The sequence below is a fragment of the Rhea americana genome, unplaced genomic scaffold, assembly GCF_003343005.1.
Source record: "Rhea americana isolate MKP2758 unplaced genomic scaffold, rheAme1 scaffold_114, whole genome shotgun sequence".
In the NCBI taxonomy this organism is placed as follows: Eukaryota; Metazoa; Chordata; class Aves; order Rheiformes; family Rheidae; genus Rhea; species Rhea americana.
Window position 1 is genome coordinate 489,175 of NW_028185195.1, and position 22,420 is coordinate 511,594.

The 22,420-nt window shown below is 35.9% G+C and overlaps 1 protein-coding gene across 9 annotated transcripts in view; it reads left to right on the plus strand.

Moving 5' to 3' along the window:
• Positions 1-21,719, plus strand: part of MEF2C (myocyte enhancer factor 2C) — a 141,543-nt gene extending 119,824 nt beyond the window's left edge. For 8 of the 9 annotated variants that reach the window (XM_085316646.1, XM_085316635.1, XM_085316662.1 and 5 more), the window contains 4 exons: positions 6,473-6,645; positions 8,913-9,042; positions 9,962-10,097; positions 17,050-21,719. In XM_085316646.1, the coding sequence (XP_085172772.1) occupies positions 6,473-6,645; positions 8,913-9,042; positions 9,962-10,097; positions 17,050-17,371 (761 nt within the window). In that variant the 3' untranslated portion in view covers positions 17,372-21,719. The remainder of the gene's footprint in view (positions 1-6,472; positions 6,646-8,912; positions 9,043-9,961; positions 10,098-17,049) is intronic. The other variant, XM_085316690.1, reaches the window with a different exon arrangement.
• Positions 21,720-22,420: the final 701 nt, after the last annotated feature.

Sequence of the window (22,420 nt, forward strand, 5' to 3'; positions counted from 1 at the left end):
TTGCAGCATTGGACTGCAATTGATAGGTGCACTTGTAAATACTTGACATGTAACAGACTCTAAGGATGTTCCAACCTGTAGATGGCACTAGTTCATGGATTAGATTTAATGTTGATTTAATGTTACTTCATCTATGTAAACAGTTCATTAACGTAGTTGGCAGTATGTGATGTGGAGATCTGAAGAGGCAGAGTTGGTCTTTAATTCCTTCGTGAAGAGGAACATGGTGTCAGGGCACCGTGGGAGCAGCGGATCCCAGGACCGGCAGCAGCAAGGACTCCTGGTTGAGCAGGGCTGGGCCTGGCTGCCAAGGCCCGTCCCACCACCTCGAGGGAGGAGGGCATTGGGGCAGCCAGGCAGCCTCAGCTCTGGGTGTTGGGCACTGCGATGGGGACGGTTCACAGCCTGTAGGTCAGGATAAATGCAGTCCAYGGCTGGGCAGTGCTGTAGTGGGGCTGGAGCCTGGCACTTCTGCAATTTAGCTGAGGCTGGGACTGCCCCAGGCTGGGCTGAAATGGGGATGTGAACCTGGGGGTTCAGGAAGAAGGCTGGGGGGAGGCTGGACAGGGCTGGTTAGGCCTGGTGGTGCCCAAGGTTTTTAGAGGACTATTCATGATAGTAAATATTAYGTTGAGCAGTTAGATCCAGCCTCTTAAGCCATGTAGGATCTCAGCCTAAAGCTTTAACTAGCCCAGGGACATAGGAAAACTGGAAAATGATAGCTACAGCTTAGAGAAGTCAGTTTTTTGACAATACATTACAAGCATAGGCAAATTGTATGCACGGTTTACCTTGGCAAATTTGACCAGACGGTTTATCTCCACTGCAATGGGAGTAGCACAGGTTTGCCTGACTCCCAAAATAAGATGTTCTCAGTAAGTCCAATAATCCTGAAATGGGGTGCAACAGCATATCCTTTTCTTTTGTGCACTCTCAGTGCAGGTGGCCCTCACATTCACCAGAGCTGCCTTCTGTTAATATTATTTTAGTGATTCCCCAATACTGCCCTTTTCTCGGTATGGGAGAACTGTAGTACCATCAGAACCCTTTACATACTTTTAGACTTAAAGAGCAAGAATCTCCTATAAACAGTTGTAGTATCTTAAATTATCTTAAACTGTATCACTAGAATGAGTAAGACAGAAAGAACGTCAGCATCAAATGTCTTTTATTGTTGTAGGAATCTCTAAATTTATATTTACATTAAGTTATAACAAGAGCCAAGAGTTGCTGAGATAGTTTTCTTTCTATCTAAATGTCTGTACATTCACAGCATTTTATTTCTATTTCAGTCTTTTTGGACTGAGTAGCTGATATTTCACAAGATGCCTGAGAATTATTTCACACAAAGACAGTAGATTTTACATAGCACGTCTGTCTCAGGTGACTCCCAGTAATTCAGTAAAGAATGTCAATCAGGGTAATGTGGGAATGGACAGGTACTTTAATGTCAAGAGTTTCTTCTTCTGGGTGAGCGTATTTCCAGATTGGTTTTCTTCTAATGTTTACAGTTAATGAAGGCCATGTACTATGAAATGATTAACATGCAACATGTGAATAAGAACTTTCARTTAGCTCCTTCAAAATTTATATGTAGGTGAACACAAGTACAACTCCCTGGCGCTAGTGTATTATTGTTGGTGTCTATTTTGTTTGGGTCATAAACAATACGACCTGTGTGTACGCATTAAAAAAATTATAAAACATAAGAAGAGAAATGGCACTTTTTCATTGCCTTGTAATTACTGTTAGGCACAATTGCCATTCTTTTAGGTAGTGGGAAGCTGAATCAAGTGAAGACTACAAAACTTGAGTGTAATTTTAGCAAAATTTCTATTACTGCATTCATTGTTTTTTCATTTATTTTTCTTATATTTTAAAGTCCAGGGTAAATTATAGCATAGTTGGGTCTCATATTCATACGGACTCATTCTAATTCTGCCGTCCCTTTTAAGAGGCTTAGTGGTCAATCATCATGTCATAGGTATGGGATGTGTATTGAACATATTCTTCTTGGAAGGATTATGGTAATTTCCACAAGTAAGAGCATATGCTTGTTAAGAACATGAAATGACCACTAATATTTACCAAAACTCCTTCAAGAATTTGAAAGCTCTTTCCCTTTTAAAATTAGGGAGAAGTATGCATCCCAGGTTCCTGAAGATCTTGTAAATTCTCAACCTGTATGGTCAGTGAAAAGCATTAGAGTAAATGGAAGAAAAGAGCAAAAAAAATAGACATATTCATTGTGTGTCTTGTTCTTAATTCTTCTAGGACTACTACAGAGGCTTTGTTTATTCGTTGTATTTTTGTTTCTTTTCAGTGGTAAAATAAAAAAAAAGTAAATTCAAAAAATCAAAATACCAAATTTGTCCAATATTTCAGACTTTGAGACTTTAAACTTGTGATAATACTGTTCAAGAATGTTGAGGGATGTGGAAATAAATTATTCACTTCTCCCTTATTTGTGTTACCTTAATACATGGAAAGGTTCCAAACTTAAATGTTCAGTAGAGAAGCTTAGCCCTACCTCTGAGAATATCAAGAATTGCAGTCATTTTTCAACCACTGACATTAGAATGACCAAAATTATATGTCAGGTACAGGTGTTACAAATGGGCAATGAAGAAAGAGAAGTAAACTTTGCTTTTTCCTACTTTGAGTAAACTTATGCCCTGTTCCTACCCTTAAATTTTTGCAACACAGGAGTGACCATTGAAGATAGTAGAATTTGAATTTGCAGTAGAGTTCAAATAGTAGCTTTCCATGAGTAGGTTAATATTTTGTATTAATTCTTATCAACTGACTAACTACTGGTGCATAAAAATAGCTTTTCTGGATGTGAGTTTTTAAAATGTGATATCATAGGGATTAATCACGCAATCTGTACTTGGACAAAATTCCCTCTGAAGTCAATGGCACTTGTGCCTAATTGCAGAATATGGGAACATACCCAAGAAGAGCATTCTACGCTCAGAAAGCATTTGTCTTTATATTGTGCTATTAGTCCAAATACAAAGTCTGGCACTGCATTTTGTGACACGTGCTGCTCCACTAGTTCTGTCTAGAAACAAGCTCTTTTATGTGTAAAATATTTTTACTCTTTCAAATCAGGGTAACAAACAACACTAGGAAAAATCATTTTCTCTGAAAACTTCTTGAATTGAAAATGCTGTAAATTTACAAATTCTGACATATGCCCTTTAAAACTTGTGTGTCTACTGTTTTTATTTTCATTATGCGTTACAAGTTATATCTGTAATGTTTAAAAATGTTCTATTCCAGCAAAAAATATGGCTTTTAACCAAATAAAAATGTAAAGCCAACTTGCTCTAAAATCCATCTGGTTTTCATTTTCTTATAATCTATAATCAGGAAATCCATTCATACATGACATATAATTTTTGCACTTTCAAGTGGATAGTGGAATGTGATGTTCTGCATAGAGTCACATCTAAATTGATAATTGTCCAGGCAGAGTGTAATTTTAAAGTATAGGATGAAGGAAAGTTTAATCTGTATATTAGAAGTCTTATACTTTTTTTTTTTTTTGCTTCCGAATGTAAATGAGACCATTCTCTTTGGTGGATTTATCTGAAGGTGGGACAGCTGCCTCAGAGCCGGCCACAGCTTTCTGAGTAAGGAGGATACGGTTTAAAGAGCTGGTTTGAATGCAGACTCTTCTTAGCTGTAAACCGCATGCATGCATTCATCATTGATTTTCAAATGATGGGTTTCTATATCATTGGTTTAATGTCCACAGTCTTACATTCCTGAACCCACATTATACCAAAAGAATAACAATTTGGTGGCTGGAAGGAGGAATGGTTATTATATGGCTCCAAAATGCTATCTGGCATAATATGCCATGAACAGCAGAAATCTACTGGTGAAAAGAAGATTGCAGTAGTTCTTAAAAAATAATTTGATGTTCTAAAAATATAAATGGAAAAAGGTTATCACTGTTCAAAATATTTTACATCAGTGCGTTAATAATATTGAAGGTCTGACTAATGTTTCTGAACACTGTAATTTGAGAAGGATGCATTATTATTTCTCTTAATTTTTAATAGAAAATTGTATTCAATAAATCTTTTGTGGAAAACAGGAGTGCTTTCTTGTAAAGGTTTCTTTTCTCCAGAAATCACAATCATAAGAACAAAGATATAGACTGCAGCGCATGATTTCYTTAAATATCTTAGATCGTATTTTCCAAAATTTAAAAAATACATTGTTTCTTCAAACAAGCTCATTTTCACACTCTGAACAAATGCTTGTCATACAACAGATTTCACAAGGCGGTTTTACTTCCTTTGGTAAAATAGCTTCTTTATGAAACCAGCACCAGAGAAGCTCTTCTTTTGCTTCAGTTTCTTCTGTTGATCACTTCACCACTTGTCATAACTGTTTTTTCAGTGTTCAGTTTGTCAAACTGAACTTCAGCTTTTAAAAGGCACTATATTTCTAGAAARAAAAATTGTCACATATTTAAAATGCCCCTTTTAATCTCTCTACTTCTAATAACACATAGCATTGATTAGAGTTTAAAATATAGCAAATCCACATTGAAAGCAATTGTTTATTTAAAAAATAGCCTACTGATACCAAATGGAAATGTCTTGCTAGTGCTCTGTTATTTCAGCTTCTAAGTGTAAAATACACTTTTTTTAATTAACACATTTTATCTAACTGTAAGATAATCTTAAGGAAATAATTAGATTAATGGTAAAGAATATTTTTTGTTTAATATCAGAGTGATTTAAGTGTTTTTAAGCTTTTGTCTTAATTATTTTTGTGAATGGTTGGAAGATCATTATAATTAAAAGCAAAAGAATAAAAAAAACAGACCAGACCAGTGGCTAATAGCAGGTACGTGAAGAATATGAGAGTCAAGCACATAGTGATATTTACCCTGTATCCTAACCATCATTTTCACAGTTCAGGGTCTTCCAGAACCTAAGGTGGTATTTTTGTATTTAACAGCCCTTGGTTGATTCTCTTCTCCATGAGTTTGCTGATCTGGTAAATACAATTAGCCTAGGTGCTTGCAAATTAAAATTCAGATTTAATGTCATGCTTGGGCACACTTCATTATCCAAAGCAGAAAACAGATTCACTCTCATTTACTCTTATTTTTATGGCCGCCTCATAGACTTCATAAAATTTAGTTCTATAATACATTTATGTCCATTAGGTCTGTAACCCCCATTTCACATATGAAAAACCTGAGATACTGAGTGCTTCATTGACTTAGGGACTACAAAGGAAACCATGCAGGTCCATGGCTTGTAATTCATAGGTCTATTCCATGCTCACTAGCTCATCTCCCCACACTATTTTTAGGTTGTGTTGCAGCTCGCTAGCTGTGAACCAGAGATGAGCCTAGAACAGAATGTCTTTCCTAAGATTTGTTTTCTTAGTGTTTATATCTGAAGTTTTTCTCTTTCTGTATTAGTCTTTAGACTATTTCCTCACTGTGACTGAGCAGTTTCTGTATCTCTCATGACCCTGTAGAGACAGAATTTCAAGCATACAGTAAAAAATCATGCTTTTCCCAGACTTTGTGCAAGTAGGAGATGCAATCAGATGGATGAAAAAAAGAAGGTCTCAGTGTTAGTGGGATGGTAGGTCACTATCAGTATTGATATACAATTGTCAGATATACTGAGTGACAGTAGGAAACCTGTTTCTGGAAAAAAAAAAAAAAAAAAAAAAAAAAAAAAAAAAAAAAAAAAAAAAAAAAAAACAGATGAAGTGTCTGCCTGACTGAATTGTTACTGAGGCTTGCAGGAAGCAGCAAAGGAAGGAAGATGAAAGGTATGGAGGCATTTTCCAAATAAGGATATGCTCTTGCTGCCATTGACTTTAGTGTTGACAGAGTCAGGTCCAAAAAGCGTGGGGAAGGAGAGCCAAAAACATTTAAGAATCTTCCTATTCCTCCCCCTGCCTTTTCTGGAAATTATAGCCTTGCTGTACTCATCCTTTGTTTAAAAACAAAACAAAATTACGAACTGGAAAGGGCTGAGTCAGGCAAGTCAGAATCTTCTCTAGTTGTCAAGAAAACACAGCATAGCTTTGACATTCTTTTTAAGACATAAAATTGTCTGACTTTCCTAATTCTCTTGTAAGGCAAGAGTTAGATCTTGCCTGCTTTGAGAGCACGTTATATTAGGCTATATACCATAGTACGGTATACCATATATCATACTATGACTCCATTGTATGGAGTCACACAATCAAGTTAAACTTCAGCACATCCCTGCAATGTCGTCAGCCATGAAGGAAAGAATTTTAAGACCAGTTGTTCCAAATATGGCATGAGTTTTATTTTCCTATATAAAGACATTACATAACACAAGTATTTACTTTGAATTTTTTTATTTAAAGTTTTTAAATGTTCAGTCAGAAATACATTTGCACTTACGGCCTTTCTCTCTCTTCTTTTTGTATCTCATTTTTCTTTTTTAAATAGGAAATGGGTATGGCAACCCTCGCAACTCACCAGGTCTGCTGGTCTCACCTGGCAACTTGAACAAGAATATGCAAGCAAAATCTCCGCCCCCAATGAATTTGGGAATGAACAACCGTAAACCAGATCTCCGAGTGCTTATTCCACCTGGCAGCAAGAATACAATGCCATCAGTGGTAATTCATTTTCAAAGCTTTTTCTTTCTTCGATTTTGTTTGTTTGTTTGTTTGTTTTGCTTTGTTTTGCTTTTTTTGTCCTTCAGATAACAAATATTTAAGATTTGCACAGCATCTAAGCCCACTACAATCAGTAGAGAAATATTCCTTGTTCTTGCTTGGTTGGTCTTTCTTTCTAGCCTTAAGGCCTGATATCAAGCTGAAAATGTAGGCAGAGCCTGTTTGATTGCTTTTATGAAGTCATTTTTACTTCCTCCTTTTTTATCTATTGAGTTACAAAATCAGAACTGTGTCCTGCACAGTCCAAACTTCTGCACTCTGCTTCCTAGTAGCTGGAAGATGCTTTCCTGGACTTGTTATAGAGACTTCATTTAACCCTATGCATTTCTAATACACTATATTTTTCCTAAATATTTAGCCACACAGATGCTCAGCAGATGGCTGATTAACTACAAATAAGTGATTTGAACTCTGTCACTCTGAACTCCAAAGGCAAAATTTTATAATGATGGCAATAAAGAGGCAATAAATAGGTAGAGCAGGATAAAACRGAGCATCACACTGCTGTATCTCCTGCCAGGATTAACAAAATTTAAGCAGAGTATTAGGATAGAAGGTGGAATCATTTGGGTGTCATGTGAGTACCTTTCAGTTCCCTCCTGAAAGTGGGTTAATGGTTGCAAGTAAATCTTCCATGAGTTATTTAACATTGAAAGTGGGCATGATTAAAAAAGGATCTTGATGGTGGATTTAAGTGACACTGTAAACACATTTTTCYATTATGTAACAGATAAGCTATTAAAACAACTTCCAAGTCAGCTACTTGAGGTTGATGCATTATAAATTAACTTTGAATATCAAACTAAAAAAACCCATAAATGTGATGTTGTCTTCTGAGAGGATGAGTAATAAATAGTCTCCTACAGGGCTATACTCAAAGTCAACCAAGGCAGTGACAGACTGTCTCCATCAAATGATTTATTCCAAGGTCCTTAAAACTGATACTTTCCGAGGGATTCTGTGAATGGTTAGATCTCTTGAAACCAGGTATAGCAACATAATCTGCAGCCACTGGGGCTGTGGAAGAAGTAATGAATTCTAAGACAGTGACTTGTGCTGAAAACTGGATGCATTGTCTTCACAGCTGAGACAAATATCTCATTAGAAGGACAAAGAACACATCTATGAACTGCTGTTTTTCTGAACTATGCTCAGAAAGTATTTAATTTGCTACCCCTATCAGATGAAGCTATTCATTATGCTAGAATGTCTGCATCCTGGTACATACTTAAATTCACTAATTATTAATGCTCCTTTCCTATGCTGTCAGTCTGAGGATGTTGATCTGCTTTTGGTAAGTGGTAGTGATGTTCATCTTAATAATGAAAAAAAAACACTTCTTTTGTCTGTGTAGATGAAGTGGTGGTTGAAATAAAATGGAAAGCTTTGCCATTACTATATTATAAACAAGAGTACCAGTCATGATTTTTTMAATATAGCAAAATAGAAGACAAAGATGTACTTGTTGCACATACTGAAATAATGCATGTTAAAGTAGAGCTTTCTTGTTGGTGATGTTTTGGTAGCATGTAAACTTATGCTCTTGAAGATGACACAGCCCCATTACATTTTTTTGGTGGCTCCCCAGATTTTTTATCCTCAAACTCACAGAGTTTTCTAGTGCAGTTTTTATAGTACAACATCTAGTGCCCCAGAGTTAAATGTGTAACGCTTTGCTATTACTTCTTGAGGTTACTTTTGTCATTACAAAAAACAAAGTAGTCAGAGCACCATCTGCTGGTAAGAATTCAGTATTCAGCTCTGTCATGGTGCTACTGATTGAATTAAGCATAAAATCCATTAGTGGGTTTTGCATTTTTGGTTGTTTCTGAGGATGTTTTTTCTTTTTTTTCTTTTTCTTCTNTTGCATTTGAATGTAAAGCAAAACAATGGGAGTAGAGTTTACATATTTCATCAGTTTTTCACACAGTCTGTTTTTTCTACCCACAATAAAAGCAATCTTACTTGTTACTAGTTCAGTTACCTAGGAGATACTGATGTAATGGGTTACTATGGTGACAACTGGTCTCTCGAAGGMTTGTAAATGATAGGGTTGGCAGAGTTCATAAAAGCCACATGCTAAATGATTAATTTCTAGAAATCTCTATCAGCCTGCATTTCTTACACACAAAACATACCCAGAAAGCTAATACACTTAACTGACTTAAACCCGGTCAATAATATGTTTATTTTACTTATTTTAAAAGAATCAGAGGATAAATAACTCCCAGTCTGCTCAGTCATTGGCTACTCCGGTGGTTTCCGTAGCAACTCCTACTCTACCAGGCCAAGGGATGGGAGGATACCCATCAGCCATTTCAACAACATATGGTACTGGTGAGTATCAGGGCAAGATGCAAAAGAAAAGGGGGAGGGAGCAAGATGCGGACAAACGTCTGTCTCCGTAGTCATGAATTAGCTAATTTCACTGGGCTAAACTGAAAAATTCAAAGCTGATATGCTTTCACGCCTCATTTACTTATTCTGAATCTGTCACTATCTTGAGATGTATTTATTTGAAAAATGGCTGGTTTGTTCAAACGGAAAACAGTTTTGATGATAGCTTTCTTCCATTGGCTTTTATAAGAAATGTGGCTTAAAACAGGCTTGATCCTCTTAATACAACAGATAATTTCATCTAGTTCTTGAATGCATCTTCCTAAAACAATAAGGGTAGTGGGAGTGAGCAGTTTCACTGCTTTAAAAATGGAGGTCAGTAAGTTGCTTAGTGAGTTGTCTGTGAGTTGTTCAGTAGGCTCAGTGAGCTGTCATATAGTTATCTGGAAAGGACTAGAAGTGAAGCCCCAAGAGATCCTTTCCAGTTCCCATTATTGTACATTGCTACTGTATGGTACACAGGCCAAATGCTTTTAGAGAAGACATGCATTCCTCAGACGCAGGCTACTGGGTTCTGTACAGAAGACCATAACAAAAATATTATGATGTTTTTCAAGTCTTTGGCTCTGTGAAAATACATACGTAGTTATGGTGGATATATAGGGTAAGAATGCTTCGGATTTCTCAGATCCAAAAAAGCCCTGGTAAATTTCAGAATAATTATTAGTGCATTATTTGCTCCCAAATTAATGAGATGACTGAAGAGAAGACTCTACTTTTCTAGTGCAACTTAATATGATTGGTGTAATTAAAATTAAAAGGCTTATTAAGTGACATGAAAATTATGATACTAGTTATTGTTTAATTGCTTCCTCCTTAATTCTCTTTTAATTGTTGTCTTTTCTGTTTTCAAATCTAGAATACTCTCTGAGTAGCGCAGATATATCATCTCTCTCTGGGTTTAATACAGCCAGTGCTCTTCATCTTGGTTCTGTGACTGGCTGGCAACAGCAACACCTACATAATATGCCACCATCTGCCCTCAGTCAATTGGGGTAAGCAGTGCTTTCTTTAAAATACTGTATTGTTCTACAGTGACTTCAGTATCCCCAGTAATCCCAAATCTGAAATATATCAATATAACATATCACACATATTTACTGGATGTAACAGCTCAGTTTCTAAAATTTGCAACTACGTATTTCATGAAAAGCCTGTCAGGTAGCTAAAATGAAATACTCTGTTTCCCTGGCATTTTCTCAGTAGTATAGTAAAGATTACTGCTCGTGTTTTACTGTTTATTTCTTTAAATAACATTTTATTTCATCACTAAAGACAAAACTAAACACTTATATTGTGTGACTGTTTTATTTTGCCCTTTATACGTTTTATTTCCAGTTACTATAGCATAAAATTTAACAAAAACCTTGAAATTTTTCTAAATATTTTTAGTTAGAGTGACATAATGATTTGATCTGAGATTAAGCCATATATAATAATCACATACTCCCATCTGCTCAGCTGTGACATGCAAGTTTCATTTCTTTGGAACTGTTTTATGCAAGTAAATAACAATTAGGCCTAAGAGTCTGGCAGCCCATAAAACTCATTGTGATTTGCCTCTATTGAGGAGGATGGGTATTTGTGCCCTCTAGTGGCTAATTTCAAGATTTTTTTTCAAGATTGGTGAAGTGCACTGCTAAATGATTTCAGTATTTTTAAAGGTATGAAAATTCACACAGGAAAATTACATAAAGGGTTATTGAAAAARTAACGTATTGGCTAATTCAAGTAAACTTTCAGAGTATGATTTTAAAAAATCCTGGTAGCTGCATTTTCTATTGAGTAAGATCTTGAGCCTTCACTAACACTCCCCTCTTAGCCTAAGGTTTAGTCTAACATATTCTAATTAAGAAAGTTTTCATTGTAAAAACATAAGCTGAAAGTGACTGGAGTATCTTCATGAGTAGAATTTTAATTCACAAGCATCTGGAAATTAAATTTCTTTTCTTGCAGAAAGAGGTGTTTTGCACATGTGCACTAATTTTTACAGGACAGTTGCCATAATCTGAAAGTACWTAATACTATAAATGTGGCTCGAATTTCAAAATTCTCCTTCTAATTTATCTGACCACACTTTGTAACTTACTGTTAYTTCTTCACTATGTACAAATGATTTGGGTTTTTAAAGCTATACAGTTGTTTTAAAGGAAACATACACTTCTTGAACCCTAGTTATATATAAATAAGTCTATACAGATACTAACTGCATAAGAACATGCAACTGAAATAGTTACTGTGTGAGAAAAAATAGTTTTAATACCTTTCCATTATGCTTTTATTTTCTTTTTGAGGTTTGCAGTCTTCTTGGGGCACCGTTCAGACTAACTACACAACTAAAGACATAAAGTCTCAAATAAATTGAAAACTCACRTGTTAGACATCAGTGTATAACTTTACAATAAGCTGATTGTTTTCAGTGGTGTACCAAAGAATGTAATAAGGCTATTTGGTTAACCAAAAAAAGTATAAATTAAATCCTAAACTAACTACGTGCCTTTTCAGATATGTCACACATCATCATCTGTTTCTAATGCATATCACAAAAAGTCAAAGTGTAATGGCTGTGGCTGGTGGAATACATTCTGAGTGGCTACTTTTATTATTATTCTTTCAGTGATTTGTAAATGAATTCAGCTATGAAAGCTGCTTCACTGACAGTTCTGGAGAAGTCTTCTGTGCATGCAGAAAATAATGAGCATTTCTTGATTTTATTTTAGTTATTGAGTTACATATACAAAAGAACCTATTTTGAGTTATGGATTATTTAACATTTATGAAAGTATACAGACAATATCCAGTCTACATCAGCTGAGCTAGAATTTGGAGAAAAAAATGGGACAATCACACAGAACTCTAGTTATCCTCAGACATTTGATAAAACAGACTTAGAAAGGGTTTCACCTCCCCAAATCCCTACACTGTGCAAATAGTAGCTGAGTGAGGTCACATACTGCAAGGAAGTGGAAACTGTGAGATGTTTATTGATAAGCAGTAGCATGTATGTACCTATGAGTGCCTTGGAATAAAGGAGTTACTGGAGGAGGTATCTCAGTTCTCCAGCAGATTTTGTTTTTCACTGGAGCCTCAAGCTTCACTATCAGCTCCTTCTCCTTAAAGCACAGCAGAAGAATGTGGTTAGTAACTGGCATATTAGCTTGCACCAGATAGCACCTCAGCAACATCAGCAGCACTGTCAGAATCACCTTTCAAAAAACTGTAGAAGAACCGTAACTCTTCATGTTGGCTCTGCAATTAGCAACCATACTAGTGCCAGTGGGCTTGAGGGAAAATATCTGAGGACATGGGAGTAGCTCACTTTACATGCCTGTACAGCTTTTGGCCTGTTGGTGAGCCTGAGGAATAGGATAAGAATGTACAGTCTGTTTTGATATGATTGTTACATTAAAGCAAGTCAGAGAATTTTCAACATTTTAGATTAAAAATAAAACTAATGTAAAAATTAGTARTACGAAAATTTAAAAAGCCCCTCTCAAAATGTAAGGGGCTTTTGCCTGAATATTGTTGCATTACCTCCTATGGAGAAGGAAGGCTTACTGCTTATTTAACATGGACCAGAGAGTCTACCTGAAATAAATCACTTAACTAGGAGGAGATTCCATTTCGAACTTTGAATTGGACAGTTTGTGTATTTTAGGCACAAGTCCATTTTATGCAAAACATCCTCTTTCATCCATACTTATCCATCTAAGAGAGGATCTTTCCTGTCTTAAGTGTCATTTACAGGTGAAAGTTYGGCTTTCATAAAATAATTGCAAACATGGAAACTCAATAAGAGTATTTCATCAAAAGAATCTTCAATATGTGTAATTTTACATACAAGAGAAATTTCTCCAAACTACTGCCCAAATGTACAAAAAATTTGCCCAAATACATGCCTGCTGTTGACTTGTTCTATGATTCTTATTAAACAAGATGATTAATCAGCAAGGATTAATTTTGGTTAGCTAATAATCATAACTGGTTTGGGGCAAATATTTTCCACTGAACCCTTTTTACTGAAGAATTTAGGCTCAGTGACATCATGTTTTGTGAATTTGTATAAGTTTTGCCAATCTGCTTATTCTGGATAAGACCCTAAAATATTTCAGATTGAGCCAATTTTCTTATGCCACCATTGTAAATGAGATGTTCTAGTGATTCAGTTTCAAATTATTCTTTAAGGGTAAACCTTAAAGTGTGAAAACTAATCAAAATGTCTTGGCACAGAAATTGTTATTCTGCTTTTACATTCATCAAAAGATGCGAAAAAAATCCACTTTGCTTTTACCTGAAATAAAAACAGAGGGGGGTTATTATTCTGACTTACTAGCAAGTCAAGAAATATCCACTGTTCTCCTAGTTACAGACATAACTAAATTTTACAGTGAATATCCAGTGTTAATTCCTGTATTTCCATATATAYATTTATGAACAAAAAAAAAATGTTTTGAAGTGAGGAGGTAAGCTATGTTAGAGAAACAGATGGGGGTGTGAAAAAATATACATGACTCTTTCTTCCTTCAATAGACCTCTTTCTCCCTCTATAAAAATCTATTCAATGCATGTTCATATCATCACTGATCACCTAGTCAGACCTGCACTTTTATCTGTGCATGCTAAACTTCAGTACCAGTTGGAGATTTGAATCCAAAACTGATCTTATCACAGGGACATCAAGAACTAAACTCCCTTGCTAGCTTTAAACTCCCTTGCTAGCTTCTTGCATCCTGACTTGCACCCCACTTATTACATAGCAGAGCTGGGCCATTGCATTATCTTGAACCCAGATAGGAACCAGTATTTCTCCCATGTGGTTGTTGTATTCTAAATAATCATGACATTTTCACTCCTGCTGATCTGAATATGAATTGCTGTGCAAAATTAAAACATTACCTTTCCTCGTTGTCCTCATAAAATGAAGTGTTTTTGTACAATGTATGAGAAAAAGCGATCACATTAATATGAGTAGACTGTATGTCACTTATTGAGTGCTTATAATTATACACGATCCTTTAAAGTAATTTGCTTTATTTTCTCTGTGGACTTTCCGTATTCAAAACCCATCTGGTTTACAAATGACAAAATGCCTGGACCAAAATTACATATTTATGTGAAGCAACTGTGTAAAATATACAGAAACTGCTGTATCCACACTCACACACACAAAGAATTCATTTAGTAGCAAAAAGATATCTACATCTTTTTATAATATAGAAAGCTTCCATTCTAAATAGAGATCAATCTTCTATTTAGAATACAAGACTAAAGACTGCACCTAAGTAAGTACTCTTTTACCATTTGCACTGATGTGTAACAGTAGGTTTATTAGCGTTACTGTAATTAGCTTTATCAGTTTATAAGAAATTCTGGTAAAATGTTTCAGAAATTTTAACCAAATAATGTAGATTACAGTCACCAAAACTCATTTTGGAACTCATTTTAGAAATAGTTTAGCACAAAAAGATTTTTTTAAATCAGTTTATGTGAAAATTATGAATAGTGATTCATAAATTGCTTCAATACTTATGCTGTTTTAAACGTCAAAAATATGGTACTGACCTGCTGAAATGATTTTTTTCAATTTACAAAAAATATGTTCAAAATGCAGACCAACCTGCAGTAATTTTAAGACTGCCACAAATTCATATGTGAGTTCTTTACATAATCTCAGTGATGAATCACAAAGAATCTAAAGAGAAGTCTATAGAGATGCATTCTCATATTCAGTTCTGAAATACTTTTTAAAATATCATTGCAGTGTAACAGTACTGGCTGTATTTCTTAGAAAATGCGGCTTCTCTCTCTAGAGTTGTTCCTCTGGGGGCTGTAACAGAATAGACTGCATGTAAAAGTCAAGTATGTTCCACGCGAACAAATTTGACTGAATCTGGTTGCTTTAACTAGCATGGGTTTTTGAGCGTCCCAGACGTTGCTAAGTGGCATGTCATCTGCTCATAGCAAACACTTCTAAATCAAATCCTCAGGTTTCATCATCCTGTATTAGGGACTTTCAGGTTTAGCTCTAAGTTTGGCATCTAAAATACTACATCCTATCACATATGCTAAACTGGCAGCTTTTTTCCCCAGATGAAGTCCCAGAATGTCCTAAGTAGCTGAAAAATAAAGTCACTGGAAATGAAARGCAAAACAAAGGCCAAGAATGTATTTGCTGTTCTTGTTGGATTTGTTTCAACAAGTTTTCAACAAAAGAGTAGAATGTTTCACTCGACTGGAATGATCGAATTTGATATTTACAGTTTTTTGTGTGTGTTTAATACCTCTAAGAGCAAAAAATGTCCTGCTTGCCAAAAATGTGCTTGCGTTTTCTACAGTGAGGGCTATTACTCACTAATTATGACTTATGAAAGGGATTGCTGCAAATTTTGACAAACTCTTCTGTATTCAAATGAAGGGTAGGTGAAAGTAATTGGAGGTATTGGTGTTTTCTCTGTTGTCTAACAAGAACCATCCATTACTGAGCATTGCAACAATCAGTGATAAAAGCAGTTGATATCATTCAGTAGTGAAGCCATATAGTTTCAATTATAAATTTGTCAAAAGAGAAACCAACATTTTGCCTTTTACCAAAGTTACTGTAGTAAATGTTGCTTAACTAACGCTCAACTCAGTCAATGAGGTATCAAAAAAAGTAGAATATTTCAGTAAATGGAAATGATCATGTCTAAATTTAACCACTTACCCTACAAGCTTAAAACATAGTTGCAAATCCCCAAATGTCTTCTGCTTACTCTAAAAATGTCTGCACACCCCTTTGGTTTTAAAATCTTCTTTAGGAGAATAGTCTGTTGCCCCTACTATCTCCAGTCCTTCCCTGTATAATTATATCCCCCGTTGGAAACCTTGAAACTTGGTCTTTGGGATTAGACATGAACTTCAGTCTGGTAAATGGTCCCTGAACTAAAATATCTAAGAACATAATGGCAATTACATATTGAGAACTGTATTTTAATAATAAAAAGTCAGGTTTTACCAGTAGGTGGTGCCTTTGTACAAAATATTCTTCAGATGCAAGTGATTACATTTTCTCTCTTAGAGATAATGTGCATTCTCAGTATTCACTCTCCCCTCTGCCTACTTCAGCTTTCCTCTGTCACTGCCTGCCCACAACAACACACATAAAGAAAATGAATTTAGAATAGGTATATAGCTTGCCTTTTAAGAAAGTTTTAGAGTAACAGTTTTTCATGCTCAAAACATCCTCTGAGTTGAGCTCTCCTACATGTAAATCAATATGTTCTTCTGACACCTTCCACTACTCTTCAAATTTTCTTTGGCAGTTTGTTCATAAAAATGCTGTTTTGGATTAGGAATTCATACATTTATAACATAAAATCATATCTAAATCCTTACTTATTTGATTAACATTGATCGGAGGACCTATCCATTCAGCTACATTTCAAAAGTTCAGAAATGTACAGAACACAAATTCGTTTGCATCTAAAGTTGCGTGTCAAAATGAACAGTGATGAAAATGCTTTGGTGCATTTGAACTAATTGACTTAATCCCAGCAGAAACTCCATGCCTCCCCTGTCTCACCCAGTGCATACACACACACAAGCATTAGTTATAGAGAAACCTACAGGTGGTTCCAACAGTGCAAAGGCTCAGCTTCCAAAATCAGTAAATCAGTTATGGAACTTAAGGAAAAAAAAAAAGAGAGAGAGAGAGAATGAAAGAGAAAAAGACTTTCTTGAATCTCTTTCAATCCTGGGGCATACYAGGAGCACTCAAGAGGAGCATGCCTGTTGTGATGCTTACATCTCCAGATTTTTTCACAATACTCCCCAGAAAACAGTGCTTAGACTCTCCGCATGCACTGGTACTGCATGAGCCTTTACACTGATGTTTCGTGTGAGTGTTTGTGCATTTCTGGGGGCTCCATGCCTCCTCAGTCTGTAACTGGGTTTCCTTTCCTCCTACAGAGCTTGCACTAGCACTCATTTATCTCAGAGTACAAATCTCTCCCTGCCTTCTACTCAAAGCCTCAACATCAAGTCAGAACCTGTTTCTCCTCCTAGAGACCGTACCACCACACCCTCGAGATACCCACAGCACACGCGCCATGAGGCGGGGAGATCTCCCGTTGACAGTTTGAGCAGCTGTAGCAGTTCGTATGATGGAAGTGACCGAGAAGATCACCGGAACGAATTCCACTCCCCCATTGGACTCACCAGACCTTCGCCGGACGAAAGGGAAAGCCCCTCTGTCAAGCGCATGCGGCTCTCTGAAGGATGGGCAACATGATAACATTATTACCTATTAGTTTTTTTCTTGCAGTGTGTGTGTGCTATACCTTAATGGGGGAGGGGGGGTCGATATGCATTATATGTGCCGTGTGTGGAAAAAAAAAAGTCAGGTACTCTGTTTTGTAAAAGTACTTTTAAATTGCCTCAGTGATACAGTATAAGGATAAACAGAAATGCTGAGATAAGCTTAGCACTTGAGTTGTACAACAGAACACTTGTACAAAATAGATTTTAAGGCTAACTTCTTTTCACTGTTGTGCTCCCTTGCAAAATGTATGTTACAATAGATAGTGTCATGTTGCAGGTTCAACGTTATTTACATGTAAATAGACAAAAGGAAAACATTTGCCAGAAGTGGCAGATCTTTACTGAGAGAGAAAGCAGCTGTTATGCAACATATAGAAAATGTACAGATGTTTTGACAGACCCAGCAGTTGGGTGGCCGTGAATCAATGTTAGAAAGAGACTGGGTCACCTAACATACCTAAAATGCTCACAAACATGCAGGCATATCATTAGAGTATGGCACTCGGTTAAAAGGATCAAAGACATTTAAAGAGGACCATACTTGTAAAAATGTTGAGTTTGAGGGCTAACATATTTAATTTAAAAAAAAAAAATCTGGGTCTGCATCACTTATTAAATAAAAAATATAAAAATATGTACATTACATTTTGCTTATTTTCATATTAAAAAGTAAGACAGAGTTTGCAAAGCATTTGTGGCTTTTGTAGTTTCCTTAAGCCAAAATGTGTTCTTTTTTCCTTGATAGCTTCGCTAATCTTTTAAACAGTCCTGAAGAAAACAAACAGAGGACTTTTTGTATAGAAAGCACTACCCTAAGCCATGAAGAACTCCATGCTTTGCTAACCAAGATAACTGTTTTCTCTTTGCAGAAGTTTTGTTTTTGAAATGTGTATTTCTAATTATATAAAATATTAAGAATCTTTTAAAAAATCTGTGAAATTAACATGCTTGTGTATAGCTTTCTAATATATATAATAATTATGGTAATAGCAAAAGTTTTTGTTATCTTAATAGTGGGGGAATTATATTTGTGCAGTTGCACATTTAACTATTTTCTTTCAGTTTTCTTTTACTGGGCATACATTTTACAGATCCGAGTCAGCTGTTGAAAGACTGATCTGTAAAAACTTAGAATTTACCCATGTGTAACAACCTAAATCCTTTTAATACAACATTTTACAATCAGTTGGGTGAACTGCGATCCATTGTATATACTGATTAGTTCTTTCATGCTGTTTTGTGCATTGTAACAAGTTAAGGGCCCTTCTATTACTTATGTCCTGCGTATCTTGTAGTTTTTCACGGGTTAAATGACAAAGTGGCATACTTTGGCCCTTTCTCATTAATGAAGCTGGTATTCTGCCTGTTAGAATTGGATGTACAGCTCTAACGGCTGTCAGGTATGTGAGTGCAGGTGAATATTTCCAGAAGTGGTAGAAAGAGTAAAAAGTGAGGGATTGGCACCAACATACCTACTATAAAGATGATTCCCTTCTCTCACAGATTTGAAAATTTTAGAAAGATTATCAGTTGAAGGACCATTCAAAAGTAAATTTATCTTACACAAACAACATTGGTCATCAGATCATCCTTTTTTCATGGCCCTTTGTGGTCACATTATCTCACAAGGGAAATGTTGTTGAACAGCGCTCCCTGTGTATTACACCCCAGCAAGATCTGCTTCAGCATCTGGCATCCACATTCTCTCCTGCCTCGTATTGTTCCTTTGAATACAGTTGTCTAACCAGAAGGAATAGATCATTTGTTTTAAGTTCTTCTTTGTCCCTCTTGCTTATTAGAAGAAAATGGTATATTCAGATATTTCAGTTTAACCTCTTTGTTGGAGGGAAACAATGTCTCAACAAGATGTTAGTGCCATAGTAAAACTGGTAATATTTCTCCTTTTCCAAGAGGCGTTCCAACTCTCACTTACCTACACGCTATGGTGAAGGATATAGCTGCAATAGCTAAATATCAACTCAGAAGATTCTGTTAGGGGAAATACACCCTCTGTTTCCCATCTATACATGCAGCTGCTGTGCAGTGCTCAGTGGTAGAGTCTACCTCTCTGTAGTAGCCAACCATGAATAGACTACAGTGTGCATTATAACCTATGCTTTTCCCTTTTTACGCCCTTTACATAAGCCTGCCTACCAATACACTCTCAGCCATGCAGGGGCTAGTGCATAATTTGGAAACTCTTTAAGCAGAATACTTGGCTACTCATGCATCCATCTTCTCTCATGTAGCAATCTGCAGGGTAAAGAAAAAGATACGCTTTTTTTTTTAATTGAAAATGGGGCCCAGAGTTAATTTTAAAACACAAAACTGTTTTTCAAAACCACTTTCTTCACCTTCAGATAAACCTATACTCATATTCTCTTTCTGAGAATTTTAAACTTTGGTATGTCAAAAATATGCAAATATATCACAAATGTACCTTGTCATTTCAACAGAAAAGGACAACTTTATTGCAGTAGAAACTTGTCAGTGGGGGTGGGGGAGTTGGTCTATTGAAATATGAAGAATAGCCATATTAATAGTTTACCTTGCAATTTGCCTCAGCAACACATGAAAAAGGAAAACAAGCATTTTTAAGGGAGATGCGGTGTAATACATTATTGCAAGTAACTAAGCAGAAAGTAGCGTGAAAAGTATTGCCTGGGCAATTTATATTAATTCTGACAATGATTTTTATATAAACACAAACAGAACAGAATCACATGAAAATGGATGCCAGTCATCCCTCTTGTTCCTGCTACTGAGGGCAACTAACGTATGGTGGCAAGAGAGTGGGGGATAATGCATATTTGTAAACTGATCTAATGAAAAGAAGCACAACTTTGATTGTGAAGTCACTTTCTGTAAACTTTAACTGTCTACCTTTCTCTGTTCCTTTATCTGTACCTTATCATTTATTGTATTTGCAAAGCTAATTTGGGTTTATTGTGTGATTCCTTTGTATTTAAGGAGTTTGGGGCAGAGCCCTGAAAGAGTATTAACATTTACTTTACCTTAACCCATGCTATATAATGTTTTAGGCAACATTCTTAATTGCAAGTTYGAACACCAGAAGTGGCATTCTAGACATCTCCAAGCATTGTTACAGCTAAGTTAATCCTCTATTAAAAGGTGTTGTCAGTTAGTGTCTAATTGCTGGTGACGATTACATGATATACCCARTCTGCACAATCTGTATGTTGTATGCATTGAGCCATTCACAGTAAAGCTTTTATCATTTCAATGTTTTTCAGAAGTTGCGTTTTATAACAAAATGGCTTATATTTTTCCCAAAAGAAGAATTTAGCAATTTTTAATGAATAATATAAAAATATCTGTTGTCCTCGGATCTTTTTCAGGTAAAGCTAACATAAGAATAAAAGAACTCCTCGACTGTTTTCAGGATGTCAACCCTTTTGTATTGTATGTGTTATCCTATATACCCTCTTTTATCTATAGTCCTAACAAAGCTGTTTTGTTTTCCTTTTTCCTTCGCCTTGAAGGTAAATGCTTTGTAATTTTTTAAAAGCCACTTGAAACCTCAATAAAGGCTGTTGCCTAAACATGGCATACTTCATCTGTTCCTGTTTCTGCCATCTGCTATGATGTCGTCAGTTATATGGCATTAATTTCCTGCCACTACAGGTCTCTTGAAGGACTGATGGAACATTGGTATCTGTTAGAATGCTTCAGACTGTAGATGTAATAAAAGGCTTTTGTTGATATATTTTAACCAAAGATGTGGAGCAATCCAAGCTTTGAGCCACAGACCTTCTGCATGAAAAGTATCCATTTGATTATTTGCATAATCAGATGTTGCATTTTTACCTTCCCTGCTCATACCTCAGACTGATCCATACCTCAGTTTGATTCAAAGAGGTCAGTTTAGTAACTCATAAAAAAAAGCAGTAGCAGAGTCTTTTGTGGAGTAACTAATGGCAGACCTGGGTTACCACAGGCATTACACTTGGATTGCTTCAGATGGTTTGTTGTATCCTTTTTTCTTTTCTTTTTTTCTTTTTCCTGGGGATTTGTTTCCATAAAACAATGATAATTACAAAATAGCTTGTAAATGGGGGCATACAAGCATTTGCAACAAATATTAAAATAGAGGCTCACAGCGGCATAAGCTGGACTTTGTCGCCACTAGATGACAAGATGTTATAACTAAGTTAAACCACATCTGTGTATCTCAAGGGACTTAATTCAGCTGTCTGTAGTGAACAAAAAAGGGAAAATTTCAAAGATTCTCCTGCTGGAAATAAGGTATAATTTGTATTTTGCAGACAAATCAGTAAAGTTACTGGCTTTCTTAGTGATACGGTGTCTATGGTGCATTTTTTATTAATTATATAATGTTCCTTTTTTAACATTTTGCCACTGTAATGCATGAAAGAATCAACACTTTATCAAACAGCAGTTGACTCAAGGTCTCTACCTTATGCTTAAGGTAGAAAGTTAAGTATCTGCCTTTTCATGGCACCCTGAACATCTCAGTGCCACAGTAATGTTAATGCCCCACCACACATCATCCTGTGAAGCTAGAGAAATTCCATTATGCTCACTTTACAGGCACGACTGTGAACAGGAGAGGTTAATGGCCAGATACCCTTACTTATTTTAAATTGAAATCCTGTCTCATTAACTTTAGTGAAGGCTGGATGTTAATCACTGAGTAGAGTTTCTTTTCTCAAGAAAGACAGTGATTTCAATAGCRCTGCTCCAGGAGTTCGCGCTGTGCTTTTTGAATAAGGCTGGCTGAATCTGGCCCTGATGTCTAACCTGGTAGAGCAGGTAGGTGAGATGCTGCTTAGCTTTAGACACATGGTCCCTGACGTGGATCCAGATTCCTGTATGACCATATCCGCTACTTTATCCCAGTACGGAGAACCATGCAAAAAACATACAAAAAACATTCTCTGTGTCAAAATCACACATCTTTGGGTCTATGCTTTATATATTCTCTAATATGTGATAACCTTAAAAGAACTGTATCAGAATTAATCTATTCATTTTTGTA